The sequence below is a fragment of the Peromyscus leucopus genome, chromosome 2, assembly GCF_004664715.2.
Source record: "Peromyscus leucopus breed LL Stock chromosome 2, UCI_PerLeu_2.1, whole genome shotgun sequence".
Taxonomy (NCBI): Eukaryota; Metazoa; Chordata; class Mammalia; order Rodentia; family Cricetidae; genus Peromyscus; species Peromyscus leucopus.
The window spans coordinates 134,241,304-134,253,621 of record NC_051064.1 but is presented as its reverse complement, the minus strand read 5'-3'; the positions used below and the strand labels follow the sequence as shown (position 1 = coordinate 134,253,621).

Below are 12,318 nucleotides of genomic sequence, written 5' to 3'. Positions count from 1 at the left end.
CTCAGTGTCCACAGTTTTTATTGGCGGGAAGTGTGCAACACAGCAAATCTAGAGAAATGGGCAAAGAGCCGGGGTATGCCTCCCTCCCTATGTGAAAACCCTATAACCGAGCAAGTGGGTGGGGGAGTCGACCGGGGCTACCTTGAACCCAACCGCCTCCGATGTGTAAGTGTGCAGACGGCGGCGGGGTTCCTGGGAGGCAGAGGGGAGGGAAAGGGCGTATGGGAGGTGTATGGGTTGCATCCTATCGTGGCTGTTTAGAACCTGTCCACTATAAAGCTCAGCACCTCAAGAAGTCCATACAAGTTTCAGGAGACTACATTTCCATCCCTCCAAACACCCAGGGAGCTTCCTGATGGTCAGCGAGGTTGGGCCACGAGGCTCTGAGTCATTCAGCTAGACCCCAAGTGAGTGTTCCTGTTACATGATGTCATCTTTTAGCCAGTGTAGGAGCTTCTGGGTCCCTGTGGGCTGACCCCATCCTGGCCACGGAAATCCACCCACGGTGTTGCTACTGAGACCTGCCACCCAAGCTGACTTTGTTCTTTCCAGGCAAGTAGCCTCAGTGACCCACGCCACGCAGGTCCAAGAGTGGGGTGCAAGGACCAGACGGCCCTCCTGTCAAGAACCTGACTTGGCTCTAAGTCCATAGGCGCCCCATGCGGGAAAGGTCTGGGCTGTTCACAGGTCCAACCCTGTAGCACTGGGGCCAGCTGGCACAGGCAGCCTGTGTCCCATTGCATCCCCCACACAAACCTGATGACCCCGCCCCACCCCCCCATGAAGCTCCTTCCTTTCTGGCCAGGATCAGAGTCAGTTGCAAGGCAGCCAGGTGGGATAGGAGTGAGCCCGGGGCAGCAGAGGCTGCATGGGGGTCACGTAGTAATTAACAGTGGCTGGCACCACCCCATCAGAGCCTGGACGCCGCCAGGCCAAGGCGGCGGTGGCAGCGGGGCCCTGCTCAGCCAGCGCCTGGAGGGCTAGCATGGCGATGAGGTCCAGGGTCTGGCGGCGCTCGTGGCTCATGAGGCACACGGTGCTCTCATTGACCACCTGGTGCAGCGTCCCGAGGCAGGCATACCGGCGGGCGGCGTCGGCTCCGCCAAAGTGGGCCTCCAGGTAGCGCTCCAGAATGCGCCTCTGCTCCACCAGGTCCGGAAAGTCGATGAAGAAGCGGGAGCACATGTATCGCTGCAGGGCGCGGACGTCGGTGCTGGGCCTTGGCCGGAAGCCCCGCACCAGGAGGTGGCAGTACTTGAGGAGGCCGCCGCCACGGATCTCCTCGGGGCTGCGTGTGGCAATGACGCGGTGCTGCAGGTGCTCCAAGGCCTCGGCAAAGTCCCCGTAGAGGCTCTCGCCTGTCACGGTGGGGTGGAAGTCCTCTGACATTGGTGTGGGGGAGCACTGGCCGAAGAGCAGCAGGGAGTCCAGGATGATCTGGAAGGAGTCGACGCTGAATTCAAACTGGCGCCTCACGGAGTCCACGAACTTGAGTTCCACGTTCTTGCCGCTCTTGTTGGACAGCGAGATGAGGCTCCAGCGGTCCAGGTCTGTGCACACTTTCACCAGCTTCTGCACATAGGCCTCCTTGAGTGTCAGTGGCGTGATCTTGGCCCGGCTCACTCCCTCTGGCAAGAAGTCCAGCAGGCAAGCCAGGACCACCGCCTTGGTTAGCTGGAAGGATGCCTCACTCTGCAGGTCCATCTGGAACACCAGGTCCAGGTCCTTGTAGCCTAGGCCACTCTCGGGGTGCAGCACGTGGCTGGCGGCGGAGCCGTGCAGTCGGACGCTGTGCACATGCAATCCCTGTTCTTCCAGACTGCTGCGGACCACCTGCAGGGGACGGTGGGGGGGGGGGGGGAAGGAAGAAGATCAGGTGCCTGGGCCTCTCAGGTGCCTGGGCCTCTCCGGTCTGCACCAAGGCCTTCCGAGATTAATCATCCTACCACCCATCACTGTGGACCTCTTACCAGCTTCTGTGTCTTTGTGAAGTCTTTTAACTTACAAAGCCTTGATTTGCCAATCTGGAGAAGGGCCCAGTTGAAAGGAATGACTCAGAAGAGCAATAAAAATAACAAATGCAAGCTGAGAACTTACTAAGCACTTTACATTAAAACACAACCTCACTTAATCTTCATAATAACCTGATGAGGCAAGGTATATTCCTGCTTCACAAGTTGGGAAATAGAAGCCCAGAGCAGCCTGAGAACTGTCCAAAGTCACACAGCTGGGAAAGATAGAGCTGAGCTTTCAGTTGAGAGCCTAGGTCTTCCCACTGTACTACCCGACCTTCCTAACACAGCCAGGCAAACACTTGGCATGATGCCAGGCACTGCGTGATGCGCTGCTTAGCACCCCTCCCTCCCTCATGCCTTCGCTCATTACTCCCATGACAATCAGTTTTGAGGACTACCATCCCAGTCAACAGATGAAGGGGTATTTAAAAAAAAACAACACCACATCCAATGCTGCAGAGTAGGCAGGCTAAGACCAGAACCCACGTTGGTTAGATTCACAAGTCCATCTATGTTCTCTTGAATTTTTGAAATTTTGATTTAATTTTATTTATCTTTTAATTTTTATTTATTTTTCTTTCTTTTTTCTTTTCTCTCTCTCTCTCTCTCTCTCTCTCTCTCTCTCTCTCTCTCTGACACAGGGTCTCACTATGTAGCTCTGGCTGTCCTGGAACTCATTCTATAGACCAGGCTGGCCTTGAACTCAGAGATCTGCCTGCCTCTGTTTCCTGAGTCCTGGGAATAAAGAGGTGTTCTGCCACGCCTGGCTATTTTTAAAAGATTTTACTTGTATTTTATGTATATGTGTGTTTTGCCTGCATATACACATGTGCTCCATCCGTGGAGGCCAGAAGCGGGCTTCAGACTCTTGGAACTGGGGTTACAGGTGGTTGTGGGGCTGCCTGTGGGTGCTGGGACAGAACCCAGGTCCTCGGCACGAGCAGCCAGTGCTCTTCACCGCTGGGCCTCCTCTCCAGCCCCGTTCTTTCTTTTGACTGTGACACATACTTTTTTTTTTCTTTAAACAACCAGGGAAGCAAATCCTACACGAGCAGAGGCCATTCAGAAATGACTGGGCTGGGCTGGGGGTGGCAGAGCAGGCCTGTAATCTCAGCCACTTTGAAGGCTGAGGCAGGAGAATACGGAGGACTCCACCTGGAGCCCCAGGGCTGATGGCATGGGAACCTGACAGGGACACCTGTAAGTCTTCGGGAACTCGGTTCTTGGCTAGAGCCCCGGGCAGTGGCACTCGTGGGGGAGAAGTGAAGCTGGGGGTGAATACAGACATCTGGTTTCTCGGCAACCCCAAACCCTCACACAGTGTCCTGAAAGTGACCAGGCAGCATTCCTGCCCGCGGTGACTCTGCAACCCCACCTCCTTGCCAAGCCAAGTCAGCGCGGGCTCTGGGGCAGGTTGTTCTCCAGCCTCCCAGGGAATTACTGGGAAGAATGCATGTAAATGCTGAGGAGGCAAGCCGCAGTGGGGCAATCTGAGGCGGGCGGCTCCCTCCAGGAAGACTTCCGGAAGGAGTTGTCATGGTAATGGGGGTGGGAAGGAAAGGACATTCAGCACAGGGTGGGAAAGGGAGGAGTACCACGGTCAGGTATTTAGTAAGCATCAGATGCAGGACCTCAGCAGAATCCGGGGTGGGGGAGGGGACTTGGGTGTGGCTCAGCTGCAGAGGGCGTGCCTAAGATGTGTAGAGCTCTGGGCTCCATCCTCAGCACCAAAACCTAACCAAAGTAACCAATCCACCAAACAAGAATCTCGGGGGATAGATCTTCATGATCTCTATGTTATAGATGGAGAAACCTGGGTTCACAGGAATGAAGTCACATCCTTAAACCCAAGAACGGCCAATTCCAAGCCTATCTTTCTGTTTTGCTGCCGAGTGAGGACTGAACCCGGAGGTCACGTGTGCTAAACTCACTCTCTGAAGCTGGCCCCTAGCCGAGACTGCTCTCTCTACCACATTCAGGCCCAGGCTTCAGAAGCAGCAGACTATAAGTGTTCTAATCCTGCCTTTTCAAAACTTCAGCTGGGCAAGGTGGAGAATGCCTGTAATCCTAGCACTTGGGAGGCAGGAGGATTACTGAGAGTTGGAGACCAACCTGGGATATATAGCAAGACCAGGTGTCAAAATTAAACCAATTTCCCTACATCTATCTATCTATCTATCTATCTATCTATCTATCTATCTATCTATCTATCATCTCATATATATATATATATGCATATACATAATACATGTTTTTTTTTTTTTTTTTTTTTTTGAGATAGAGTTTTTGGTAGCCCAAGTTGGCCTCAAACTGGCTGAGTCAGCCTTTGAACTTGTAATCCTCCTACCTCCGTTTCCTAAGTGATGGAAATGCAGGTACACCACCACACTTTTTTTTTCCTCTCAAAGTGAGAATGAACCTCGAATCACTGAGGCCCAGTACAGTTGGTGGTGGGAAGGTAGGGGCTGGGAATGTATTTAAGCCGAGCAGGGCCAGTTGCTTGCAGCCAGCATGTGATTCTTTCATTCCACACCTTGGCAACTGTCCCCAGTCAGCCATCAGGTGAGCTAACTGGGGCCTTAATGTCAACTCCTGCTCCCCAGCTGATGCCCACCCCGGGGCATGGCATCTGGCCAGGTGAGTGAGTAGGTAGCAATCCCCTCATTACAGCCCCTGCGTCAGGGCCATGGGGCCAGCTGCGCCAGCCAACCACTGGCTGTTGTTCCTTTCCCAGGTATGACTACTGCCAGTCTGACAGGCGGTCCCGGATACTGCCCCACCCAAGGACTGCAGGACAGCTTGCAGCCTTCCAAATCAGACTTTCCAGCCTTGGAGGGGGCAGTGACTGTAGCCTCCTTTCTCCTGTGCTGAGGCACCCCGGTCCCCAAACTGCTCTGTCCCGTCCTCTGCTGAGACCGACCTTAGGAAGACTGAAGACTTGCAAGGCTTGCAAGAGCCAGCCCTCTGGCTGCAGCTGGAGAGATCAGATTGTTTAGTTCAATTCTCTGGGCCCAGAGAAAGCAATTGACTTGTTCAAGGTCACAAAGACAGTGGGTGGCTGAGTTGAACCAGAACCTGGTCTCCAGAGCTGGAGAAGGGGCTCCTATAAGGAGGAGGGTCCCTCTAGCCAGACATAAGCAAGGGTGTATTTTTCTAGCTGCTCAGACTGTTGCTGTAGAGAAGATTTTGTTGGGCACAGAGGTAGAAGAAGGCCTCCCGTTCTTGAACCATGGGACAACTTAGCTCTGGGGAGCAGCCCTGAAAGCTCCTCGCTTCCTCCCACCCCCAACATCCCAACAGCTTTTAAAGCTGCTCACTGTGGATCCCCACCAGGAGACAGACTGGCTGCATAGGCAGGTGAAGGCGCGTGTTCTCTTGGGAGTCTGGAACCAGCAAGGATATTGCTGAGTAGCTGAATTCATTTCCACTGCACAGACGAGGCTGCTAAGCCCAGCAGAGAGAATAAACACTGAACCCGGACACCCGACTCTCGGTCTAGCCCTGAGGCCTCTGCCACCTCTCCGCTCCACAGCCAACAGTTCCCTGTTCTGGGGTGTCCCTAGTTTAGGACATAGTTTAGAGCCATGAAATTGGCTCCCACTGACTCCGTCTCCCTCCCACGGCTAGGAGACAGCAGTTGGTGCCCAGTCACATTAATGCCCTTAGTGTCAGGTTGGATACTTGTTTCTGCAGGAGGTGTGATCACGCTGGGCACCACCTTTCCATCCCTTCATGCCTGGGATTATGGTATTTCCTCAAGAGAAAAACCGGCACAGTGGTGGCATACACCTGTCATCCCAGCTACTCAGGAAGCTGGGGCAGGAGGAGCATTTGCGCCTACAAGTTTGAGAGGAGCCCAGGCAAAACATAGAAGATCCTATCTCAAGACAAGCCAAAGCGGGTTTACTAATAATCCAGACAACAGCGGGCAAGTGAAGAATGCTTTAGCCAGCTCCACTGCCAGTGAGTCAGCCCAGGAGAATCTGTCTCCACCCCCTCCATCTCACTCCTGGTTCCTAGGGAGGGAGGGTAAGACCATCCCTCAGCAGCCACCCTCCCTCTCTGTTGGAGGCCATAGTAGCAGGGGGATGTCCAGTTTTACCTGGTTTGTGTGTAAAGCCCATGATTGGCAGTAACACACAGGAAGCATCGCTGGACTTTGCTGGTTCTCATTATCCGGAGACGCCCCTAAGATCTAGGTGTTGAGCTTGGGAGCCAGGGGAGAGGTGGGAAACTCTGGAACCTCCACCAGCTGCTCCCGGGGAGCTCCAGGATTCCCTAAGCTTGATCTCCACCTCACTGGGTAGCCTTAGGTGGCTCACCGTCCCACCCGAGACCGGGCATCCTCTGGTATTTCAGAATACCGACGTGCTCATGCTCAGGCTATAACCCCAAAGAGTAAGATGAGGTCATACAGGGTTAATAGAAGGAAAGCTGGAGTTTGATGGAGGGAGCAGCTGCCAGAACCTTCTCCCTCTAGTGCTTTGGGGTCTGAACCTTGGACTGGCCTTCATTTCCAGTCTTAAGGGAGGACGAACACCTAAAATGGAAATGTGATGCTATCTTCAAGGGTGGGGTCTCCGGCCTGGCCGAAGCACGTGGGAGGCATAGAGTCTTCCCAGGGATTTCTGAGCTGTTTCACCTAGCCAAGGTTTCTTGAGCCAAGGGCTGTGGGAACACAAGGACAGAGTGCCCTTAGAATCCTGGGGGTGCAGGAGGTCCAAGAATGTGGAGTAGAGGAAGAAAGCTATTTTGGAACCAAGCACACATACTCCTCATTGGCGGCTGCCCGTGTATCTTTTGCCTTTGCTTGCAAGATGGGACGATGCCCCAACTAGTGCTTTCCTCATCTCCCAGCCAGGGTCTTGGGTGAGTGGTTCCCAGGGAATAAGGACTCCCCAAGACTGTGGACAGGAAAGCTCAATAGGGTGCAGGAAGAGCAGAGCTGGTAGCTCCGGTTCCCGTTCCTTAGGTTCCCTGGTTGCGGAGCCAATCGCAGGCTCCAGGTGTCTTGCGGCAGAGCATCGCCCGCCCCCTCCCCCGACCCTGCCAGCGCCCCCTCACCTGCACGATCTGCCGGGGCTGCACGCTCAGCGTGGGGAAGTTGCCGCGCCCGTGAATGGGGATCGGCTCGCTCAGCAGCGCGTCCAGCCGCTTCACCTGTGGCCAGGTCAGTCGGCTCTGGTGCCGTCCCGGAGAGGCCGAGGGGGCCTCCGGGTCCGGGCCGCCGCCGGCCGCCCCAGCCGTGGCCACGGCCGAGGCCGCATCCATCCCCACCTGCGCAGCTGGCCGCTCCAGGCTCTCAACTCCACTCTCCGACGGCATCACTCGCCCGGCCCCGGCGCCCCGACGGCAGAAACCCGGGAATGGTTAAGGCGAGGAGAGCAGTGAGAGTGGCGGCGCACCGGCCGAGGCTGGGGGCGGGGTGCGGGGACCCGGCGGCGGCGAGGCAAAGCCAGGGGACACCTCCGACGGCGGCTGGGACTAACAGACCTTAGAGCCAGGTGGCTGGGGCCCAGCTGACTCTTATAGCAACGGGCCGCAATCCCATTGGTCGGCACAGCTGTCACGCAGCGGGAGCCGCCCCGCCTCTCATCCCACCCCCTACCATTGGCCAACAGAGTTTCGCACAGGAGTGCCGGCTCCCAGGGATTCTGATTGGTGGAGAGGCACGCCCCTTCCCCGCCCCCTCTCTCGGGCTGAATTCCCTCCTTTGGTCTTTAAAGAACTTCTGCAGCACGCGATTGGCTCGAGCCTGCTTAGAGAGACAGCGCCCTCCAGCGGCAGGAGGAGGGAGGTCTCTGTAGAGTAATGTTGCAGCGTTTAATGAGACGGCTGCTTCCTAATTTATTGCCTTGATTGGCCCTTCGAACCGCAGCATGCCTGCCGTCCATGTTCCATTCTAGGTGAGGTGAAATCTGCTCAGAGAGGGCGTTATTAGCAATCATCGCATAGCGTGTGAGTGCCCGTTATGGTCTTCCTGATGGAGGTGTAAAAAGTCTAGGCAGCATCCTCTCTCCGCCTTTCTGGGATGGATATTTCTGTTTTTCCTCTCTCCTCTCTCTCTTTGCAGATCATAGAGGCTGAGACTTATTGCTAGTTTTGAATTTGCTCACTTTGTTTTTCAGATTTTAAATATATGTGTCGTGGGGAGGAGGAAGAGCCGTAATCGAGTCACCCTGATTCGTAACTTCAGTGTTTTTTCTTCTCATTCTCCTAATAATATAACAAATTCCATAACCTCCCATCCTCCTATAAGGCAGGCTGAGGAGTAACGTGACAGTGAAAGAGGAATCAGGACTTAGAAGCAGCTACTACATCCCAGGGTCTGACAGAACACAGTTTGGCCCGCCTCAGACCAGAATACACATTTCTTCTTCCCGGAAGCCAGCTCCACCACCATGCTGCCCTTGGTATCCTTTCCGGGGAAACCCCGAGAGAAGGCTCCATGTGCTGGGCTGGAAGAGTCTGAGTTCTTGTATTCTTCCCAGTGAAGTCGGTTGCTATTTTAACATTTTTTTTTTACATTTATTTATTCTTTTATTTATTTATTTTTGTTATTTTATGTTTTGGAGACAGGGTCTCATTAGCAGACCTGTAACTCACTATGTAGATCAGGCTGCCCTTGAACTCGGATCTGCTGGCCTTAAACTCAGAAATCTGCCTGCCTCTGCCTTCCAAGTGCTGGAATTAAAGGCTTGCACCACCACCATTCCTTACATTTCTTTACTGGGTGTAAATGGGGGGGAGGGCAGTATCCAGAGATCAAATTTAAGTTCTCAGCCTTGGTGACAAGGCCCTTTACTCCCTGAGACATCTTTTCTTGTTGGTTTGCTTGGTTGGTTTTTTGAGACAGTTTCTCTGTGTAGTCCTGGCTGTCCTGGAACTCACTCTGTAGACGAGGCTGGCCTGGAACTCTCAGAGATCCACCTGCCCCTGCCTTACAAGTGCTGGGATTAAAGGCGTGAGCCTTCACCACCTGGATCCCTAAGTCATCTTGACAGCCCATTATTTTGTTATATATGCTTATGATGGGCATAAACAGATAAAGGGATGGGTGTGACTGGATTGGTAGAAGTCATGCCTAGCATGTATGAAGTCCTGAGTTTGATCCCTGAACTGTATAAACCAGGCAGGTAATCCCAGCCTCCCAGAGAGGGTTAGAAGTTCAAGGTTACTCATATTGAGTTCTGGGTCAGCCAGGGCTACATAGTGAGACCCTGTCTTCTGCTCCTTCCTTCCTTCCTTCCTTCCTCCCTCCGTCCCTTCATTCATTCACTCCTCCCTCCCTCCCTCCCTCCCTCCCTCCCTCCCTCCCTCCCTTCCTTCCCTCCTTCCTCCTCCACCTTGGTTCTTCTTTCTTTTCTTTTCTCTTTTTTTTGGATTTTTGAGACAATTGCTGGCCTGGAACTCACTCTGTAGACCAGGCTGGCCTGGAACTCACTGAGATCCGCCTGCCTCTGCCTCCCGAGTGCTGGAATTAAAGGTATGCGCCACCGCCACCACCACCACCACCACCACCACCACCCTGTGAACCTGTCTTCAAAAAATAATAATAAAGGAGAGCTGGAGATATAGGTCAGTGACCGATTGCCTGCCTGGCATGCTGGAAGCCTGGGCTTCAACCTCTAGTGCCACAGAAGGGCAAAGTAAAGGCAAGCTCCTTTGGCTGAGCTGAACCCTGGGCTCACCGAGCCCCCTGAGGCCACTGATGAAAGCGTTGGAGGTCCAGCCATAAGGCTCTCCTGCCTAGGGATTTGGCCCAGTGGCTCAGAATACTTGCCTAGTGTGTGCAAGGGCTGGGATCTAATCCCCAAGCACCAAACCCGAAACCAAACACCCCAAAGCCCACAGCATGGCACTGTCACCCGCTTTCTCTTATACCCCAGTAGAAGGGGGGAGAATTAACATTTCTAAACATCTCCTATGCACCAAATCATAATACATATGTGACCATTCATTCCCGAAAATATGCCTCAGCAGGTGAGCTCATTCCTCCAGATATGCAGATGAAGAAACTATGGTCCCAGAGGTCATGTGATGCGCTCAAAGTCATACAACCACTAATTGGCAGTATAGGGCTTGAATTCAGGCCTCCTGACTGTGTTTCCAGCCCCTCCTCTTAGAAGTTGGCACAGGTCACAGGGTCATGCGTGCCACAGCCCTGGCACCACCCACAACCCCCGTCCATCCATTTATTCATTCTTTTTTTATATACAGTTTTTGGGTTTTTTGTTTTGTTTTGTTTTGTTTTTCGAGATAGGGTTTCTCTGTGTAGCTTTGGTGGCTGTCCTGGATCTCGCTCTGTAGCCCAGGCTGGCCTCGAACTCACAGAGATCCACTTGGTTCTGCCTCCCGAGTGTGGGATTAAAGGCATGCGCCACCGCTGCTCGACTCATTCATTCATTCTTTAGTCAACATATGTTCACAGGGAACCTACTCGGTACCAGGTGCTAGGCTGGATCCAGAGATGGGGCAGGCAAAGTCCTTGTCCTTCTAGAACTTTTGACTGTAGAAAGACAACAGAGAAATAAACAAGGCATGTCAGATGGCGGGCTAAGATAAAATAAATAGGGCCCTAGGAGAGAACAAACGAGAGGGGTGGGCACCTGAGACGCCTGACCAGGGGCAGCCCCTTGGCATGGTGTATCTCTGCCGGGCCCCCTTCTGCCCGATCTCTCCGTGTTTGTCCCTGAATAGCCAGGGCAGCCAGAGAGATACCAGGCCACGTAGTCCTAGCAGCCTGAAGGTCCAACTAAGCAGGCTGTTGGCATTCACTGTCTTTGTCTTTTCAGCTTTATACATGGGGAAAGTGGGGTATAGAGAGCAGGCGGGATCTGCCCCAGGTGGAGCAGCTAGGCTGAAAATCATTGAGGGACAAGCCAGAGTCGCGCCCCTCTTACACACTTGATCAAGTTTTCCAAGGAAATTCAAAGCTGTTTGTGTCTGTCTCCTTCCTTCTAGGGAAGAGCAATTAGCTAACATTTGTGCTATGAGTCACCCTTCTGTCCACACTTCCATCTGCAAAGCTGATGCCTTCCATGTTTGCCCAGTGGGGCTAGGGGTGACCTGGGGAATGTAGAAAGCCAAGAGAGAGAACACAGGTGTGCCCAGTCAGAGCTTTTGTTTCCACTAAGACCAGCTTTGAAGTCTCCCGGTGAAGGGAGAGAACGCACTCTGGGTGCATCTCGAGTCCAGTTGGCTTCGGGATGGGGTAGGTGAGCCTCCACCAGGCCCTTGTACACATTTCCCTTCTTAAGTATGACTCCAGCTGATTTTAAAAGGGAACTGTAGTGATAAAAAGCAATCTCTTCTCCTGTCTGGACCCCAGCTTCCTATTCTGTGGAATGCGGTGAAGTTGGGGCAGGCTCTCCCGTTCATACCATCTCATTTGAGGACTGGAAGGGAGAGGCTGGATCGCTACAGTGGCACCCCAGAAGAAAGCATTCTGGGAACCGATGTGTGGCTGCTTGGTAAACCCACACCACTGAGCATGCTCCCTGCTTTACGCTTGCCACGCTCATCAGATTTCAGAGCGTAATCTCACGACACAAGAGCAAGCGCCCACTTGGCAGGAAAGGAAACCGAGGCCAGAGAAAGGAAGTCATTTGTGTGGGGCCTCAGAGCTGGAAAGAGAGACTTCATACCCAGGTCTGTCTGAACCCCAGGCTTAAGTCCTAATGAGGACCTCACCTGGGAGGGTGACTTTGGGAAGCCAAATTACACACAGGTGATCCCACAGCGGCGGCTCACCCATCCCCTCTTCCTGTGGCTCTTGGCCTCCAGCCTGCTTCATGTCCTCATGGCCAAGGTAATGGACATTGTCATTACCGGTAATTGTGCCCCTACGCTGCACACTGTTGATATCAACCTCATCTCTCGTCCTTTCTGTTTACACATACAACTCCAACGCCATCAGCTTCTTCACGCACCAGGTCCTTCAATCCACTGATCCTCCTTTCTCTCGCTGTTCCTGGACTCCATCACGTCCTCGATTCCCCCCCTTAACCAGCTCAGAGTCCGTGACCATCACTGTAATTACTTCCCTGAGTACACCCTCAGCCCCCTTGTTCCCCGATCATTAAATCGCCTGCACCTGGCAAAACCACACCCTGACTAATCCTCCACAGCTGACGGGGGCTCAGGAGGGACACAGCCCTGCTGACCTCACTTTAACACTGGACCCACCACCTACCACGTGACTCGGCCATCATTCTCTCCCCAGTCCTAGAGAACAGGGTCGGGCCTTGTTTCTCCTCAACTCCAGCTTCTCCTCCTGTGTCCTCTTCTCAGGGGATGACCC

At 53.6% G+C, this 12,318-nt stretch overlaps 1 protein-coding gene across 1 annotated transcript; it reads right to left on the bottom strand.

The window, feature by feature from the left end:
• Positions 1–7,539, bottom strand: Tent5b (terminal nucleotidyltransferase 5B). The gene is made up of 2 exons (XM_028888214.2): positions 7,080–7,539; positions 1–1,833 (listed from the first exon to the last, which is right to left on the bottom strand). The coding sequence occupies exons 1-2, from the start codon at positions 7,338–7,340 to the stop codon at positions 814–816; spliced, it is 1,281 nt and encodes a 426-aa protein (XP_028744047.1). The 5' UTR covers positions 7,341–7,539; the 3' UTR covers positions 1–813.
• Positions 7,540–12,318: the final 4,779 nt, after the last annotated feature.

Coding starts and splice junctions, on each gene's coding strand:
- Tent5b (XM_028888214.2), bottom strand. CDS start 7,340: ATGCCGTCGGAGAGTGGAGTTGAGAGCCTGGAGCGGCCAGCTGCGCAG. Junction 1,834..7,079: donor AGCCCCGGCAGATCGTGCAG/GTGAGGGGGCGC, acceptor CGTCCCCTGCAG/GTGGTCCGCAGCAGTCTGGA.